General features: G+C 42.2%; 1 protein-coding gene across 4 annotated transcripts in view; it reads left to right on the top strand.

Annotated features, from left to right (window-relative positions):
- The window catches only part of LOC127657359 (echinoderm microtubule-associated protein-like 5), a 167,683-nt gene that overhangs the window by 88,280 nt on the left and 58,154 nt on the right, over positions 1-21,249 (top strand). For all 4 annotated transcript variants that reach the window (XM_052146108.1, XM_052146105.1, XM_052146106.1 and 1 more), the window contains exons 11-15: positions 2,402-2,569; positions 16,069-16,175; positions 16,687-16,805; positions 18,619-18,805; positions 18,946-19,051. In XM_052146108.1, coding sequence (XP_052002068.1) covers positions 2,402-2,569; positions 16,069-16,175; positions 16,687-16,805; positions 18,619-18,805; positions 18,946-19,051 — 687 coding nt within the window. The remainder of the gene's footprint in view (positions 1-2,401; positions 2,570-16,068; positions 16,176-16,686; positions 16,806-18,618; positions 18,806-18,945; positions 19,052-21,249) is intronic.

Here is a 21,249-nt window from a genome sequence, read left to right as displayed (position 1 = left end):
TGTTTTCTTGGCACACTTTAGGCCCCTTAGTGCCAATTGGGCATTGTTTAAATGCCACGGCCTACATGAGCATTGTTTCTGACCATGTCCATCCCTTTATGGCCACCATGTACCCATCCTCTGATGGCTACTTCCAGCAGGATAATGCACCATGTCACAAAGCTTGAATCATTTCAAATTGGTTTCTTGAACATGACAATGAGTTCACTGTACTAAAATGGCCCCCATAGTCACCAGATCTCAACCCAATAGAGCATCTTTGGGATGTGGTGGAACGGGAGCTTCATGCCCTGGATGTGCATCCCACAAATCTTCATCAACTGCAAGATGCTATCCTATCAATATGGGCCAACATTTCTAAAGAATGCTTTCAGCACCTTGTTGAATCAATGCCACGTAGAATTAAGGCAGTTCTGAAGGCGAAAGGGGGTCAAACACAGTATTAGTATGGTGTTCCTAATAATCCTTTAGGTGAGTGTACGTCTAGTTCATTCAGTATTTTGGCCCTGGTGACGGAGTGGTCTGTTTACCAACACTGGAGCAGTCTCGAACTCTGGGTCGTCCGTCTCAGGACGGGAGCCTTCCGGGTCCTCGAAGGGGTCCGTGAGACGGGGGCTTGCACTTCCTGTGGGGTGCTCGACGCTGGGCTGAGAGCTGGGCCCACTCTTGGTTGAGGCGGAGCAGCACGTTTTTTTTTTTCGTTTTTTTTTGGAAGCCACAGGAGGACGCCCTCTGCGAGCAGACGGGGCATGGCCCATGGCAGCAGGTTTGTGGTGGGGCAGGATGTGTGAAACAGCCTCCGTCTGCTTCTTCACCGCTAAGGACTGCTGGGCTGAGTCATCAACTGTGCTGCCGAATGGACGGTGCTGGAAGATGGGGGCATTCGAGAAAGCGTGCTTTGTCTACCTCCCGTATTTCGACCACGTCCAGTCCATAGATTACGTTTCTGGACCACAAGGGTGGCCATCGCCCGTTCGAATGGCCCGGGGGGCGCGATCGGTCATTGTGCGCAGTTCCTGCTGCACATCAAGAACAGGACTACCCAAGTGCAATTTTTGAAGTGCCTTGGCCTGGTGTTGGTTGCAGGAGGGCCCATGGCATACAGGGCGGAAGCAGTCTGGGACCACTCCACCGTCGAGGGTAGTGAGAGCGGAGGAGCGAGGAAGCAACTCATCCCGAGCTCGGACGGAAGCAAGCAAGCGTGCCGGGGAGGTGGGTGGTTCGAGGGGATTTACCCGGCGAAACGGAGCCCGTCATTATCCCCAAATCGCCTTCATCGCCTGCGGCGCCTACCCCAATCCCGTAGGAAGGAGGAAAGGTGCGGGGGGTGGCTGAAGTGGCTTTCTCTCATGACAAAAGAAAGCCGCGACCGCAATGCTGCCATGGCTATGTTCTCGCACTGAGAACATGAACCATTGGAGAGAAATCACTCATCCCGAGCTTGGACGGAAGCAAGCAAGCGTGCCGGGGAGGCGGGTGGTTCGAGGGGATTTACCCGGTGAAACGGAGCCCATCGTTATCCCCAAATCGCCTTCATTGCCAGCGGCACCTGCTCCAATCCCGTAGGAAGGAGGAGAGGCGCCAGGAGTGGCTGAAGTGGCTTTCTCTCATGACAAAAGAAAGCCGCGACCGCAATGCTGCCATGGCTATGTTATCGCACTGAGAACATGAACCATTCATAAAACGCTGCCTGCGTGTGATCGCAGCCCAGGTACGCGAGGCAGCTTTTATGACCGTCAGAGGTGGGGAGAAATCAAAAAAGACGCGTCCTGAAAAGGACGTTCAACGCCAGCTGTGTATTTGCTCTTTTAGAGAAACTAACTCTTTTAGAGAAAATTACTCTTTTAACTGCGCTGTCGAAGGGGCCAGGGGCGAACTGTACTGCCGTGCAGAGAAGGAGAAAGCCGCTGATATGTGCCGTAGATCCAACAGCAATCGCACTCAGAGGTGGGAGGATCAGTGTGTGACTCGCAGCTCACTGCATACACGACCATTGGCTCCGAAGAAAATTTCTGAATAAACTAGACGTATTTCCCCGCCTTTATACCCGTATGTCCAGGGGCAGGGTATGCAAATACTGTCTGCCAACTTCTCATTGGCCTTTTTTCATAGATCAGAGGTATATTCGGCGCTCAAGAGAGACCCCTAATGTCGCTTCATCGACACAACGTCGAAGTGAGCAACAGACAGGGAAATATTCTTCTAAAAATCTTAGTTTTTGTTCAACAGAAGAAAGAAAGTCATACACACATGGGATAGCATGAGGGTAAGTATTGATGAAAGAATAAAAATTTTTGAGTGAACTGTCCCTTTAAGTTTTTGTTAGTTTTGATCACTTGCATGTTAATGACATTCTGTAATTGATATATGATTTCTTAATTTGTGTAACTTTTATTTCTAGGTGCAAAATGTAAAAAATATTTAGGACATTCAGCACACATAACCAACGTTAGATGGTCACATGATTATCAGTGGGTGATTACGATTGGTGGAGCTGATCACTCAGTGTTTCAGTGGAAGTTTGTCCCTGGAAGGAAGTTAAAAGAAACTCTTCACATAGTTCCTCAAGGTATGAATCAAATTCTCTTTAAACTTACATTATCTCTTAAGCAGTGTTAGGTAAGCTACACTGAAACTGTAGCTTTCCTTACTTCAACCTGAAAAAACAAGCATTGCTGGCCATATGTTGCATGATGCAACAAATAAAAATACTAAAAATGCATTAATTTTGAATATTTATATTTATAAATTATGATCATAAAATATACAACACATGGAAACTGTCCATGTGAAAACCTGAGCTCCTGTAATAATACTGTGGCATATAAAGTATACTAAAGTATTAACTATTAGTATTAGCTTTTTAGAAGCTTCAGGGACTGTTAATTTAATTTAATATACAGTGTTTATGAATTTTCAGATATTGCGTTGCGTGTAGAGATGCAAGTGAGAGAGGTAATTAACCCGTTAGTAAAGCAGGTTGGTTCAGCTCACACAGCTCAAGTGCGAAGAATCCTGAATTATTAACAATTCTTTATAAATATTTCTTTTTTAAAAACATTGCTAGTGCATTGTTAATGCCTTGCTGTATTATGTTTTGTCATAACATTGTCATAAACATTAGGTTTTAAATAAAATAAATTAAGAATACAATTATTTAATTATCATCAATTTCATGTCGTCTTAGTTAGCATTTCAAAATAAAAATACCCCTCAAAATGTTAATACCCCTCATTATTTTCGTTAACCAGATCAGGTGTTCTGTCGAACTCTGTTCTCCCTATGTTTCCCCTTAGATTAATGTTACCCCTAGTATAGGGGGAACAGACTTCAACACTAACCTAAGGGGAAACATAGGGGGAACAGACTTCAACACTAACCTAAGGTGAAATATAGGGGAAACAGACTTCGACACTAACCTAAGGGGAAACATAGGGGGAACAGGCTTCAATACTAACCTAAGGGGAAATATAGGGGGAACAGACTTCAATACTAACCTAAGGTGAAATATAGGGGAAACAGACTTCGACACTAACCTAAGGGGAAACATAGGGGGAACAGACTTCAACACTAACCTAAGGGGAAACATAGGGGGAACAGGCTTCAATACTAACCTAAGGGGAAATATAGGGGGAACAGACTTCGACACTAACCTAAGGGGAAACATAGGGGGAACAGACTTCAATACTAACCTAAGGGGAAACATAGGGGGAACAGACTTCAACAGTAACCTAAGAGGAAATATAGGGGGAACAGACTTCGACACTAACCTAAGGGGAAACATAGGGGGAACAGACTTCAACACTAACCTAAGGTGAAACATAGTGGGAACAGACTTCGACACTAACCTAAGGGGAAACATAGGGGGAACAGACTTTGACACTAACCTAAAGGGGGAAAAGGGGGAACAGACTTCGACACTAACCTAAAGGGGAAATGGGGGAACAGACTTCGACACTAACCTAAGGGGAAACATAGGGGGAACAGACTTTGACACTAACCTAAAGGGGAAATAGGGGGAACAGACTTTGACACTAACCTAAGGGGAAATATAGGGGGAACAGGCTTTGACACTAACCTAAGGGGAAACATAGGAGGAACAGACTTCGACACTAACCTAGGGCGAAACATAGTGGGAACAGACTTCGACACTAACCTAAGGGGAAACATAGGGGGAACAGACTTTGTCACTAACCTATGGGGAAATAGGGGGAACAGACTTTGACACTAACCTAAGGGGAAATATAGGGGGAACAGGCTTTGACACTAACCTAAGGGGAAACATAGGAGGAACAGACTTCGACACTAACCTAGGGCGACACATAGTGGGAACAGACTTCGACACTAACCTAAGGGGAAACATAGGAGGAACAGACTTCGACACTAAGCTAGGGCGAAACATAGTGGGAACAGACTTTGACACTAACCTAAAGGGGAAATAGGGGGAACAGACTTTGACACTAACCTAAGGGGAAATATAGGGGGAACAGGCTTTGACACTAATTTAAGGGGAAACATAGGAGGAACAGACTTCGACACTAACCCAAGGGAAAATAGGGGAACAGACTTTGACACTAACCTAAGGGGAAACATAGGGGGAAAAGACTTTGTCACTAACCTATGGGGAAATAGGGGGAACAGACTTCGACACTAACCTAAGGGGAAACATAGGGGGAACAGACTTTGACACTAACCTAAAGGGGAAATGGGGGAACAGACTTTGACACTAACCTAAGGGGAAATATAGGGGGAACAGGCTTTGACACTAACCTAAGGGGAAACATAGGAGGAACAGACTTCGACACTAACCTAGGGCGAAACATAGTGGGAACAGACTTCGACACTAACCTAAGGGGAAACATAGTGGGAACAGACTTCGACACTAACCTAAGGGGAAACATAGGGGGAACAGACTTTGACACTAACCTAAAGGGGAAATGGGGGAACAGACTTTGACACTAACCTAAGGGGAAATAGGGGGAACAGACTTCAACAATAACCTAAGGGGAAACACAGGGAGAACAGACTTCGACACTAACCTAAGGGAAAATAGGGGGAACAGACTTTGACACTAACCTAAGGGGAAACATAGGGGGAACAGACTTTGTCACTAACCTATGGGGAAATAGGGGGAACAGACTTCGACACTAACCTAAGGGGAAACATAGGGGGAACAGACTTTGACACTAACCTAAAGGGGAAATAGGGGGAACAGACTTTGACACTAACCTAAGGGGAAATATAGGGGGAACAGGCTTTGACACTAACCTAAGGGGAAACATAGGAGGAACAGACTTCGACACTAACCTAGGGCGAAACATAGTGGGAACAGACTTCGACACTTACCTAAGGGGAAACATTGGGGGAACAGACTTTGACACTAACCTAAAGGGAAAATAGGGGGAACAGACTTTGACACTAACCTAAGGGGAAATATAGGCGGAACAGGCTTTGACACTAATTTAAGGGGAAACATAGGAGGAACAGACTTCAACACTAACCCAAGGGAAAATAGGGGAACAGACTTCGACACTAACCTAAGTCGAAACATAGTGGGAACAGACTTCAACACTAACATTAAGGGCAAACATAGGGGGAACAGACTTTGACACTAACCTAAAGGGGAAATAGGGGGAACAGACTTTGACACTAACCTAAGGGGAAATAGGGGGAACAGACTTTGACACTAACCTAAAGGGGAAATAGGGGGAACAGACTTCGACACTAACCTATGGGGAAATAGGGGGAACAGACTTCGACACTAACCTAAGGGGAAACACAGGGGGGAACAGACTTGGAGACTAATCGTAAGGGGAAACATTGGGGGAACAGACTTCGACACTAACCTAAGGGAAAATAGGGGGAAAAGACTTTGACACTAACTTTAAGGGAAAATAGGGGGAACAGACTTCAACACTAACCTAAGGGGAAACACAGGGGGAACAGACTTGGACACTAATCGTAAGGCAAAACATTGGGGGAACAGACTTCGACACTAACCTAAGGGAAAATAGGGGGAACAGACTTTGACACTAACCTAAGGGGAAACAGGGGGAACAGACTTTGACACTAACCTATGGGGAAATAGGGGGAACAGACTTCGACACTAACCTAAGGGGAAACACAGGGGGAACAGACTTGGACACTAATCGTAAGGCGAAACATTGGGGGAACAGACTTCGACACTAACCTAAGGGAAAATAGGGGGAACAGACTTTGACACTAACTTTAAGGGAAAATAGGGGGAACAGACTTCAACACTAACCTAAGGGGAAACACAGTGGGAACAGACTTGGACACTAATCGTAAGGCGAAACATTGGGGGAACAGACTTCGACACTAACCTAAGGGAAAATAGGGGGAACAGACTTTGACACTAACCTAAGGGGAAACATAGGGGGAACAGACTTTGTCACTAATCTATGGGGAAATAGGGGGAACAGACTTCGACACTTACCTAAGGGGAAACATAGGGGGAACAGACTTTGACACTAACCTAAAGGGGAAATAGGGGGAACAGACTTTGACACTAACCTAAGGGGAAATATAGGGGGAACAGGCTTTGACACTAACCTAAGGGGAAACATAGGAGGAACAGACTTTGACACTAACCTAAGGGAAAATAGGGGGAACAGACTTTGACACTAACTTTAAGGGAAAATAGCGGGAACAGACTTCAACACTAACCTAAGGGGAAACACAGGGGGAACAGACTTGGACACTAATCGTAAGGCGAAACATTGGGGGAACAGACTTCGACACTAACCTAAGGGAAAATAGGGGGAACAGACTTTGACACTAACCTAAGGGGAAACATAGGGGGAACAGACTTTGACACTAACCTATGGGGAAATAGGGGGAACAGACTTCGACACTAACCTAAGGGGAAACACAGGGGAACAGACTTGGACACTAATCGTAAGGCGAAACATTGGGGGAACAGACTTCGACACTAACCTAAGGGAAAATAGGGGGAACAGACTTTGACACTAACTTTAAGGGAAAATAGGGGGAACAGACTTCAACACTAACTTAAGGGGAAACACAGGGGGAACAGACTTGGACACTAATCGTAAGGCGAAACATTGGGGGAACAGACTTCGACACTAACCTAAGGGAAAATAGGTGGAACAGACTTTGACACTAACCTAAGGGGAAACATAGGGGGAACAGACTTTGTCACTAACCTATGAGGAAATAGGGGGAACAGACTTTGACACTTACCTAAGTGGAAACATAGGGGGAACAGACTTTGACACTAACCTAAAGGGCAAATAGGGGGAACAGACTTTGACACTAACCTAAGGGGAAATATAGGGGAACAGGCTTTGACACTAACCTAAGGGGAAACATAGGAGGAACAGACTTCGACACTAACCTAGGGCGAAACATAGTGCGAACAGACTTCGACACTAACCTAAAGGGGAAATAGGGGAACAGACTTTGACACTAACCTAAAGGGGAAATAGGGGGAACAGACTTTGACACTAACCTAAGGGGAAATAGGGGGAACAGACTTTGACACTAACATAAGGGGAAACATAGGGGGAACAGACTTTGACACTAACCTAAAGGGGAAATAGGGGGAACAGACTTTGACACTAACCTAAGGGGAAATATAGGGGGAACAGGCTTTTACACTAACCTAAGGGGAAACATAGGAGGAACAGACTTCGACACTAACCTAGGGCGAAACATAGTGGGAACAGACTTCGACACTAACCTAAGGGGAAACATAGGGGGAACATACTTTGACACTAACCTAAAGGGGAAATAGGGGGAACAGACTTTGACACTAACCTAAGGGGAAATATAGGGGGAACAGGCTTTGACACTAATTTAAGGGGAAACATAGGAGGAACAGACTTCGACACTAACCCAAGGGAAAATAGGGGAACAGACTTCGACACTAACCTAAGGCGAAACATAGTGGGAACAGACTTCAACACTAACATTAAGGGGAAACATAGGGGGAACAGACTTTGACACTAACCTAAAGGGGAAATAGGGGGAACAGACTTTGACACTAACCTAAGGGGAAATAGGGGGAACAGACTTTGACACTAACCTAAAGGGGAAATAGGGGGAACAGACTTCGACACTAACCTATGGGGAAATAGGGGGAACAGACTTCGACACTAACCTAAGGGGAAACACAGGGGGGAACTGACTTGGACACTAATCGTAAGGCGAAACATTGGGGGAACAGACTTCAACACTAACTTTAAGGGAAAATAGGGGGAACAGACTTCAACACTAACCTAAGGGGAATCACAGGGGGAACAGACTTGGACACTAATCGTAAGGCGAAACATTGGGGGAACAGACTTCGACACTAACCTAAGGGAAAATAGGGGGAACAGACTTTGACACTAACCTAAGGGGAAACATAGGGGGAACAGACTTTGACACTAACCTATGGGGAAATAGAGGGAACAGACTTCGACACTAACCTAAGGGGAAACACAGGGGGGAACAGACTTGGACACTAATCGTAAGGCGAAACATTGGGGGAACAGACTTCGACACTAACCTAAGGGAAAATAGGGGGAACAGACTTTGACACTAACTTTAAGGGAAAATAGGGAGAACAGACTTCAACACTAACTTAAGGGGAAACACAGGGGGAACAGACTTGGACACTAATCGTAAGGCGAAACATTGGGGGAACAGACTTCCACACTAACCTAAGGGAAAATAGGGGGAACAGACTTTGACACTAACCTAAGGGGAAACATAGGGGGAACAGACTTTGTCACTAACCTATGAGGAAATAGGGGGAACAGACTTTGACACTTACCTAAGGGGAAACATAGGGGGAACAGACTTTGACACTAACCTAAAGGGCAAATAGGGGGGAACAGACTTTGACACTAACCTAAGGGGAAATATAGGGGGAACAGGCTTTGACACTAACCTAAGGGGAAACATAGGAGGAACAGACTTCGACACTAACCTAGGGCGAAACATAGTGGGAACAGACTTCGACACTAACCTAAGGGGAAACATAGGGGGAACAGACTTTGACACTAACCTAAAGGGGAAATAGGGGGAACAGACTTCGACACTAACCTAAGGAGAAACATAGGGGCAACAGACTTTGACAATAACCTAAAGGGGAAATAGGGGGAACAGACTTTGACACTAACCTAAGGGGAAACATAGGGGGAACAGACTTTGACACTAACCTAAAGGGGAAATAGGGGGAACAGACTTCGACACTAACCTATGGGGAAATAGGGGGAACAGACTTCGACACTAACCTAAGGGAAAATAGGGGGAACAGACTTTGACACTAACTTTAAGGGAAAATAGGGGGAACAGACTTCAACACTAACCTAAGGGGAAACACAGGGGGAACAGACTTGGACACTAATCGTAAGGCGAAACATTGGGGCAACAGACTTCGACACTAACCTAAGGGTAAATGGTGGAACAGACTTTGACACTAACCTAAGGGGAAACATAGGGGGAACAGACTTTGACACTAACCTATGGGGAAATAGGGGGAACAGACTTCGACACTAACCTAAGGGGAAACACAGGGGGGAACAGACTTTGACACTAATCGTAAGGCGAAACATTGGGGGAACAGACTTCGACACTAACCTAAGGGAAAATAGGGGGAACAGACTTTGACACTAACTTTAAGGGAAAATAGGGGGAACAGACTTCAACACTAATCGTAAGGCGAAACATTGGGGAACAGACTTCGACACTAACCTAAGGGAAAATGGGGGAACAGACTTTGACACTAACCTAAGGGGAAATATAGGGGGAACAGGCTTTGACACTAACCTAAGGGGAAAAATAGGAGGAACAGACTTCGACACTAACCTAGGGCGAAACATAGTGGGAACAGACTTCGACACTAACCTAAGGGGAAACATAGGGGGAACAGACTTTGACACTAACTTAAAGGGGAAATAGGGGGAACAGACTTTGACACTAACCTAAGGGGAAATATAGGGGGAACAGGCTTTGACACTAATTTAAGGGGAAACATAGGAGGAACAGACTTCGACACTAACCCAAGGGAAAATAGGGGAACAGACTTTGACACTAACCTAAGGGGAAACATAGGGGGAACAGACTTTGTCACTAACCTATGGGGAAATAGGGGGAACAGACTCCGACACTAACCTAAGGGGAAACATAGGGGGAACAGACTTTGACACTAACCTAAAGGGGAAATAGGGGGAACAGACTTTGAAACTAACCTAAGGGGAAATATAGGGGTAACAGGCTTTGATACTAACCTAAGGGGAAACATAGGAGGAACAGACTTCGACACTAACCTAGGGCGAAACATAGTGGGAACAGACTTCGACACTAACCTAAGGGGAAACATAGGGGGAACAGACTTTAACACTAACCTAAAGGGGAAATGGGGAACAGACTTTTGACACTAACCTAAGGGGAAATAGGGGGAACAGACTTCGACACTAATGTATGGGGAAATAGGGGGAACAGACTTCGACACTAACCTAAGGGGAAACACAGGGGGGAACAGACTTGGACACTAATCGTAAGGCGAAACATTGGGGGAACAGACTTCGACACTAACCTAAGGGAAAATAAGGGGAACAGACTTTGACACTAACTTTAAGGGAAAATAGGGGGAACAGACTTCAACACTAACCTAAGGGGAAACACAGGGGGAACAGACTTGGACACTAATCGTAAGGCGAAACATTGAGGGAACAGACTTCGACACTAACCTAAGGGAAAATAGGGGGAACAGACTTTGACACTAACCTAAGGGGAAACATAGGGGGAACAGACTTTGTCACTAACCTATGGGGAAATAGGGGGAACAGACTTCGACACTAACCTAAGGGGAAATATAGGGGGAACAGACTTTGACACTAACCTAAGGGGAAATATAGGGGGAACAGGCTTTGACACTAACCTAAGGTGAAACATAGGAGGAACAGACTTCGACACTAACCTAGGGCGAAACATAGTGGGAACAGACTTCGATACTAACCTAAGGGGAAACATATGGGGAACAGACTTTGACACTAACCTAAAGGGGAAATAGGGGGAACAGACTTTGACACTAACCTAAGGGGAAATATAGTGGGAACAGGCTTTGACACTAATTTAAGGGGAAACATAGGATGAACAGACTTCGACACTAACCCAAGGGAAAATAGGGGAACAGACTTCGACACTATCCTAAGGCGAAACATAGTGGGAACAGACTTCAACTCTAACATTAAGGGGAAACATAGGGGGAACAGACTTTGACACTAACCTAAAGGGGAAATAGGGGGAACAGACTTTGACACTAACCTAAGGGGAAATAGGGGGAACAGACTTTGACACTAACCTAAATGGGAAATAGGGGGAACAGACTTCGACACTAACCTATGGGGAAATAGGGGGAACAGACTTCGACACTAACCTAAGTGGAAACACGGGGGGAACAGACTTGGACACTAATCGTAAGGCGAAACATTGGGGGAACAGACTTCGACACTAACCTAAGGGAAAATAGGGGGAACAGACTTCAACACTAACCTAAGGGGAAACACAGGGGGAACAGACTTGGACACTAATCGTAAGGCGAAACATTGGGGGAACAGACTTCGACACTAACCTAAGGGAAAATAGTGGGAACAGACTTTGACACTAACCTAAGGGGAAACATAGGGGGAACAGACTTTGACACTAACCTATGGGGAAATAGGGGGAACAGACTTCGACACTAACCTAAGGGGAAACACAGGGGGAACAGACTTGGACACTAATCGTAAGGCGAAACATTGGGGGAACAGACTTCGACACTAACCTAAGGGAAAATAGGGGGAACAGACATTGACACTAACTTTAAGGGAAAATAGGGGGAACAGACTTCAACACTAACCTAAGGGGAAACACAGGGGGAACAGACTTGGACACTAATCGTAAGGCGAAACATTGGGGGAACAGACTTCGACACTAACCTAAGGGAAAATAGGGGGAACAGACTTTGACACTAACTTTAAGGGAAAATAGGGGGAACAGACTTCAACACTAACCTAAGGGGAAACACAGGGGGAACAGACTTGGACACTAATCGTAAGGCGAAACATTGAGGGAACAGACTTCGACACTAACCTAAAGGAAAATAGGGGGAACAGACTTTGACACTAACCTAAGGGGAAACATAGGGGGAACAGACTTTGTCACTAACCTATGGGGAAATAGGGGGAACAGACTTCGACACTAACCTAAGGGGAAACATAGGGGGAACAGACTTTGACACTAACCTAAAGGGGAAATAGGGGGAACAGATTTTGACACTAACCTAAGGGGAAATATAGGGGGAACAGGCTTTGACACTAACCTAAGGGGAAATATAGGAGGAACAGACTTCGACACTAACCTAGGGCGAAACATAGTGGGAACAGACTTTGACACTAACCTAAGGGGAAACATAGTGGGAACAGACTTCAACACTAACATTAAGGGGAAACATAGGGGGAACAGACTTTGACACTAACCTAAAGGGAAATAGGGGAACAGACTTTGACACTAACCTAAGGGGAAATATAGGGGGAACAGGCTTTGACACTAATTTAAGGGGAAACATAGGAGGAACAGACTTCGACACTAACCCAAGGGAAAATAGGGAAACAGACTTCGACACTAACCTAAGGCGAAACATAGTGGGAACAGACTTCAACACTAACATTAAGGGGAAACATGGGGGAACAGACTTTGACACTAACCTAAAGGGGAAATAGGGGGAACAGACTTTGACACTAACCTAAGGGGAAATAGTGGGAACAGACTTTGACACTAACCTAAGGGGAAACACAGGGGGAACAGACTTGGACACTAATCGTAAGGCGAAACATTGGTGAAACAGACTTCGACACTAACCTAAGGGAAAATAGGGGGAACAGACTTTGACACTAACTTTAAGGGAAAATAGGGGGAACAGACTTCAACACTAACCTAAGGGGAAACACAGGGGGAACAGACTTGGACACTAATCGTAAGGCGAAACATTGAGGGAACAGACTTCGACACTAACCTAAAGGAAAATGGGGGGAACAGACTTTGACACTAACCTAAGGGGAAACATAGGGGGAACAGACTTTGTCACTAACCTATGGGGAAATAGGGGGAACAGACTTCGACACTAACCTAAGGGGAAACATAGGGGGAACAGACTTTGACACTAACCTAAAGGGGAAATAGGGGGAACAGATTTTGACACTAACCTAAGGGGAAATATAGGGGGAACAGGCTTTGACACTAACCTAAGGGGAAATATAGGAGGAACAGACTTCGACACTAACCTAGGGCGAAACATAGTGGGAACAGACTTCGACACTAACCTAAGGGGAAACATAGTGGGAACAGACTTCAACACTAACATTAAGGGGAAACATAGGGGGAACAGACTTTGACACTAACCTAAAGGGAAATAGGGGAACAGACTTTGACACTAACCTAAGGGGAAATATAGGGGGAACAGGCTTTGACACTAATTTAAGGGGAAACATAGGAGGAACAGACTTCGACACTAACCCAAGGGAAAATAGGGGAACAGACTTCGACACTAACCTAAGGCGAAACATAGTGGGAACAGACTTCAACACTAACATTAAGGGGAAACATAGGGGGAACAGACTTTGACACTAACCTAAAGGGGAAATAGGGGGAACAGACTTTGACACTAACCTAAGGGGAAATAGGGGGAACAGACTTTGACACTAACCTAAGGGGAAACACAGGGGGAACAGACTTGGACACTAATCGTAAGGCGAAACATTGGTGAAACAGACTTCGACACTAACCTAAGGGAAAATAGGGGGAACAGACTTTGACACTAACCTAAGGGAAAATAGGGGGAACAGACTTTGACACTAACCTTAAGGGAAAATAGGGGGAACAGACTTTGACACTAACCTAAGGGGAAACATAGGGGGAACAGACTTTGACACTAACCTAAGGGGAAACATAGGGGGAACAGACTTTTACACTAACCTAAGGGGAAATATAGGGGGAACAAACTTTGACACTAACCTAAGGGGAAGCATAGGGGGAATAGACTTCAACACTAACCTAAGGGGAAACAGACTTCGACACTAACCTAGAATATGAAGACCTTTGTATAATCACCAAATGACAAATAACAGCAGTGTATGTAAAATCAGCAAACAGTAAAGCTATAAACAGTACACAATAATCTGCATAATTAATTTAGCAATGCATTACTGGGTACTCCAGTGCTGTTTTTCTTATAACAGTAGGATATTATTAGACACAGATCGTACACCGTGGTGAATAATACTCACATTTGACAGAAACCCAGAAAATAATTTGTAAAAAAATATTACTTGGTGGCTATTTGAGTCGTTGAGGCTTACTTAGTTTAATGGATGGCAGAAACAGTGCTTGTCAAAGCATAAGACTTTCATGTTTTATCAAGAACAATCTGGGGAAGGAATTCAGACTCTGCCGACATAAACAACCAAAAAAACTGACACAGAGTGAAAACATGAACAATTACTCTGCAGAATAACCAAAACTCTTCTATCTGCAAATATCTGCTCTCTAAGATTTGTGTTTATACTTAACATGTATTAATTTATTTTTTTAGGTGTTGTTTTTATAGGTCCTATTTAAAATATGTATTTTTTTATATGTATATTTTGTTCCTCACATTGCTGTAGCTACCTGATTTTTACTGATGTTTTAAGTTTATTCACCTTTAAACATATTCTGACCAACTTTTAGTTTTAACAGATTTTTTTGCACACGTTGTATCCATAGTGCTGCACTTTCACAAATTCAGAAGCATGGAACACAAATGTATTTACATGGTGTAAAAAATGGGGAGTTGCATGTTTTGCCTCGTGATGCTGATAGAGCTGTTGTTACTCCATCAATGACAGACTCAAATATGTTTGAGTTTGTCATGCATTTCTTATGGGAGTTTCTAGAACAATGCGTTAAACAAGCATGGTCTTACTCTGGAAATTTCCTCATTACAAACTAACTATACCACACTAAAATATTCGTTTCAGTATTTATGTGTGGATAACATTGTGAATAATCAATTGTGTGTATTTCTTTGCTTTGATGCATTTGATGGACAAAACCCTTCCAAAGACATAGCGAAATATGGTTACATGACACACAGGGTGATAATTCAAATAGTAATTCAAATGTGTTCACCATGAGTTGTTTAGATATGTAATGTGAAACTGAGGAAACATGCAAGCACATCTCCAAATGCTTCTTTAAATTTGATGTAGAATCTTTGCAGTGGACAGGATATTTTTGAAAGCAGAGATTACATTGCACAGTAATGTTTTTGCCCTGTCTCTTAAAAGTTTAATGAATTTTTTTAGAACCAGTAGTCAAATCTTGAGTGAGACCACTACATCTTCAGTCTAATTATTATTGTATATGATAGCTAGTATCTGATTTCGAATAAAAATAATAGATAAAAAATAACAATTTGGATTAGATACAACTTTTCCCTCTTATGGTCTGTAACACAGTTGAAGGATGGGCAAGGAGGAGGCGAGAACCGGCTTGTCAACATAAATTATATTTTAATGAGAAACTCAAAAACACATAAACAAACACACATGACGGACATGTCCGTAATTCTCTCTCTCTCGAACAATCGTCACCGGCCGCCTTTATCCCTCGCGCGCCTCATCAGGCTGATTGGGGACCGGGGCGCGATATTCCGACCGGCCCCGCCCCCCTCCGCTCCACATGGTCCAATGCCTATGGTGCTGAAATATACACTGGATTAAGAAAAGAACCTTTTTTACTTATGCAATCTAATATGTACCGTAGCTTTTCATTTTCCTAATAGTTTTCACACTGCTCACATTGGCAGTTCTGTTTATGTGTTATCAGCAGTTTTCTGCTTGATAAATCTATGAAGGGGAGGGGTAGCACTTAAAAGTGACTATGGCTCTGGGTTTCTCAGGAAATTAAGATGAATAGAATCATTGCTAATTTGTTAATTCAGTTGAATTTGAGTGGAATGCTTAAACAGCATAATCAATACAAATGATTATGTTTTCTCCACTGCATATCTTACAGAGACATTGGTCGACTCACACAGCGAGGAATCTGACTCAGAACAGTCAGACGTGCCTGAGATGGACTCTGAAATCGAACAGGAAACACAGCTTACATACCGGCGACAGGTATGTAATGTCATGGCTATTAAAGCTTTTAAAATGAACCAGAGTTGGAGTCAAGATTGGACCCAGACCAAGACTTAACCCCAAAACCCAGACAAAAACCTGTTTGCCCAAAAACAAGGTTGTCAGTTAATGAACTGCAAAAGAGAATATTGAGCTATGGAATTCTTGTGAATTCTCAGTAATAGTCAAGATAAATTCACCGACCTGTGCTTGAGGTAATTATCACTTTTAATACATTGGAAATAGATTGCACAATTCTCTGAGACCATAATCTTGGACCCAGATCCAGGTAAAGACTTTAGGTTTTGAGACCTAGATATCCAGACCACGGCCATGATTATGTGGTCTAGAGAGCTCTTGACTTGAAGACTTGAACTCTGAAATGAGCCAAATAAATCTTTGACGAAACCTGGCAGCAGATCCTTACTGGGTGCTGTGATAAGATCTGCATGCTCATCTGTTCTAATCTGTGAATTTTGTGAGTGTTTGATGATCAGATGTTCCTGTCTAGGTTTACAAAGAAGATCTACCTCAGCTTAAAGAGCAGTGTAAAGAGAAGCATCGTGCCATGACCATGAAGAAGAGGGAAAAAGCTCCAGCCAGTGGAATGAGGTTGCACTTTATCCATGGGTAAGAGCTACCACAGATCACCCAATACAGTACTGATGCTCATCACTGTTTGTTCTGAATGATACCATTCCTACTTTTTGTTATTTTCACTCAAGAATTTAAGAGTTTGTTTTCAGAGAAGCTGTCCAGTCAAAAGTGCTGAACAGACAGCAAATCAGTTGTAACAATTCCAAGGTTGTCTTCCAAACATAAACATACAGAAGTGAGGGTATGGTTTGGTAATAATGAAAATCATTCTAGAATGTTCAGTTAGAAAACAAGTTCAGATGTTAGCCGTTTTTGGTCTCTAGGAGTTTGAAGTTGGTCAAGCTTGTTTTAGTGGCAGGTCTACTGTACTGCCATCCGGCAAGGATGAGGTTGACCTGGTAGAACACCTTAGTGAAGTTGATTAGGTTATGCTTAAAGGTATAATTCACCCAAAAATTTAAACTATCTCATCATTTACTCATCCTCATGCCATCCCAGATGCGTATGACTTTCTTCTGCTGAACACAAACGAAGGTTTTTAGAAAAATATTTCAGCTCTGTAGTGAATGGTGACCAGAACTTCCAAAAATAACTTCCAAAAAGGGTCCAAAAACCAAATAAAGGCAGCATAAAATTAATCCATATGACTCCAGTCGTTAAATCCATATCTTCAGAAGCGATATGATAGGTGTGTGTGAGAAACAGATCAATATAAAAAATGTTTACTATAAATCTCCACTTTAACTTTCACTGTCACATTTTTCTTTTGTTTTTGGCGATTCACATTCTTCATGCATATCGCCACCTACTGAGCAGGGAGGAGAATTATCATCTAAAAATCTTCATTTGTGTTCAGCAGAAGAAAGAACGTCATACTCATATGGGATGGCATGAGGGGGAATAAATGATGAGAGAGTTTTCATTTTTGGTTGAACTATCACTTTAAGTGCCATCAAAAATGTTCAGCATTTGCTGTAAAAATAAGAGAATATGTAATCATCCTTAAAGCTAAATCAATTTACTTGCGATATTAGACTTCTATTCAAGTAATCTTGGATTGAGTTTATTTTCTTACCCAAATGGCAGATTTTCTTGTTTTAGGCATAAATATAACAAAAAGTAATAAAGTTTATGCTATAAACAAGATGTATGATCTGAAAAGATGTTGTATTTTCTTGCACAGTTTTGCTTCTAAGTAAATTTATCTTGTGTAGATATTTTACTGGAAACCAAGAAAAAAAATGTAGTTCATCTTTCATTCATCTTTCATAATGTATACTTTAAAAGTGGTAACCTGCAGTTGTTACCATAAGGAGCTATTTCTACCTGATCTAACACTTAAAATGTATTTGTTGGTGCAACCTAATATATTCTAGTTGATTCAGACATGTCATTTTTTAAATGTATTTATATTTTTACTCAAATTAAACCTGTTAGTTTAGATTTAGACCACATGAAGCACATTTTTAGGTTAACTTTATGTTCAGTGTGACAGACATGACAGACAGAAAATAGTTATAAACTAGCTCATGTCACAAGCACTGATGGAGATGAGTTGGAGTACAGAAAGCAGGACTGTCAAAGGAGATGGTGATGTATTTGTCTTTTGCCAGACAACCTAGTTTTTATCCACTGAGAGTGTGTGGAAGTTTTGTAGTTGTACCTGGGAGTAAACTTAAACCAGTTATATTTACAACACACCTTTTAAACAACTTTTATTAAAAAAAATTACTTTGTTTAAGGTGCCTCCATAAATCATCTAATGGATTAAGAGTTACAGATTAAGCCTAAGAACATACACCATTTGTATGTATAAATATGTGTAATGTGTTTATGTGTGTTTTAGTTACAGAGGTTATGACTGCAGGAGTAACCTCTTCTACACTCAGACTGGTGAGATTGTGTATCATGTGGCTGCTGTGGGTGTGGTGTACAATAGACAGCAGAACACACAACGCTTTTACCTGGGACATGATGATGACATTCTTTGTCTGGCCATACACCCTGTCAAAGACTATGTAGCCACAGGCCAGGTACATTCAAAGAGCATGCTTGCAGAGCAGAGAGTTTTCTCTGTTGATCTTTAATGATATCTAAAAGCAAATTATAAAAGTCTGCCTGATTTTATCATATGGTCTGGACGAATTGATATCCATGTTTGCTTCTTATCAAGGTGGGCCGAGATTCTTCCATTCATATTTGGGAAACAGAATTTTTAAAGCCGATGTCTGTTCTTAAAGGATTTCACCAGTTTGGAGTGTGTGCACTTGACTTCTCAGGTATGGTATGTTCAGTTAACAAGAAGTGTCAGAGAATCATATCTTAATTAGTGGTGCTTGTTAAAGCTATTCATCAGAATTATGGCTAGGAAATTTTCAAAAGCCCTAACTGTAAGCATTTAACTTCTGCATAGAATTTGCACAGATTCAATCAATCAGTCAATCCATTTATCCATCCATCCATCAATGTATCCATTCTTCCATATATCCATCATCCATCTGTTCATCAACCCATATATCCATCCATTTTTCCATCATCCATCCATTCATCTATTTATCCATTAATTTATCCATCCATCCATCAATGTATCCATTCTTCCATATATCCATCATCCATCTGTTCATCCACCCATATATCCATCCATTTTTCCATCATCCATCCATCCAGCCATACATCCATTAATTTATCCATCCATCCACCCATTTATCCATACATCCATCTATACATCCATCCATTTATCCATCCATCCACCCATTTATCTATCCATCCATCCATACATCCATTAATTTATCCATCCATCCACCCATTTATCTATCCATCCATCCATACATCCATCCATCTATACATCCATCCATTTATCCATCCATCCACCCATTCGTCCATCAGTCCATCCATCCATTGATTTATTCATCCATCATTTGTCCATCCATCCACTGATTTTTCCATCCATCCATCCATCCATCCATCCATCCAGTATATAATATTTAGATATTTATATGTGTAGATGTAGAGTATGTGAGTTAACTATTAACAGTCAATAGGGATGGATGTGCAAGATGGCAATTGACTGTCCATAGGAATGTACTGTATGTGTGGGATGTCTGTGTAGAATGGTTATGTTGTGTGTATATGTGTGCCTGTGTATGTGTATTGTGTGGAGAGTTGTACCATGGGCATCCTCATTAATGCTGAAAGCTTTGGGGAAGAAACTCCTCCTGAGCTTCTCTGAGTTGGCCTTCAGGCCAGGGTAGGGTTAATAGGGGGTGCCACAGCAAAATTCACATGTACACCTTGGAACTATCATCAGCCTGTTCTCAATATTCTGCCTGTCTTGCAGCTGTCTGGAAATAGCAGATTCAGTCCCACAAACAACTCTGGGCAGCACCCGTGATCTATATGTTCATCTCATAGAATTATACTTTTGACTATATCTCAGAGTCTTCTCTACTTTGCAGCTTATTCTGGCCAAGATCAACCCATATAGATAGGAAGAGACAGTCTCACCAAGATGTAAAACCATCAATCAAAGTTTCTTTTATGCAACATTTAGGGGCAGGTAAATCCAAAATTGATGATACCTCAATTATAGATTGGTGAGCAATGAGCATTTGTGAGTGTCTGTGCACAAATTATGATAATAAATTATTTTTTTAAAAGTACTGATTGTTTCATGGTACATAACATGGTCTATTTATGTAGTAGCCTTGGGTCATAGAATGCAGCAGTCTGGTTCTGGAAGTAAAAATCCCATTATTTTTTCCATGGGGAAAAACAAATTTATCAATAACTTTTAAACCTTTAAAGACAGACCTAGTGTGAGCTCTGAGGTTGTTAATCGATGGTTAATGCCCCTTTTGAAGCCATCAGTACACATTATTATCACTTAATTTTTTTAAAAAGAAAGTCATGTTTAATATTGGAATTTGTGCTGAAGAACTACACTCCCCATGATCCTGCAGTGGAAGATTTACCAATAAGAAAATTGCAGAAAATTGCCCCAAAAGAACTCTACGGCAACTGTCCTCTCCCATGATGCATTGTGAATGACCCAATTGAGTGGGTTTCCCTACAATCTCAAACTGCTTATATATTTGTATATATCTCAATATTTTGCATTAAACTTACTGTGGAAATAAATTGTTTATATACTCATAGTCATCATTAAATCAATAGTTTTCTATTTTCTATTGTTTTTAATTAAATTACTTCATATTCTCATGAAAAACGTTGAATATACAGTACAAATTTGTTTTTCTGTTAGATTTTCACATTCTTTTTTGCTTCAAATCAAAGTTTTTATTGTTGTGATTCACTTTGGAGTTGGTTGGTTTAGTTCATGATTTTGAACTCTTTATTTTATGAAATCCCAATGGGAAAAATTAAGGGAAAAAATACTTCTGGAACCAAGATGGCTGAAAAAGTAGGCATATACGTATTGCGCTCTGGAATACTTGTTTATGATTGGTGAAACTACATT

The sequence above is a fragment of the Xyrauchen texanus genome, chromosome 16 (assembly GCF_025860055.1).
Source record: "Xyrauchen texanus isolate HMW12.3.18 chromosome 16, RBS_HiC_50CHRs, whole genome shotgun sequence".
NCBI lineage: Eukaryota > Metazoa > Chordata > Actinopteri > Cypriniformes > Catostomidae > Xyrauchen > Xyrauchen texanus.
Note: the sequence above shows the minus strand (reverse complement) of the source record. Positions and strands in the feature narration are given on the sequence as shown.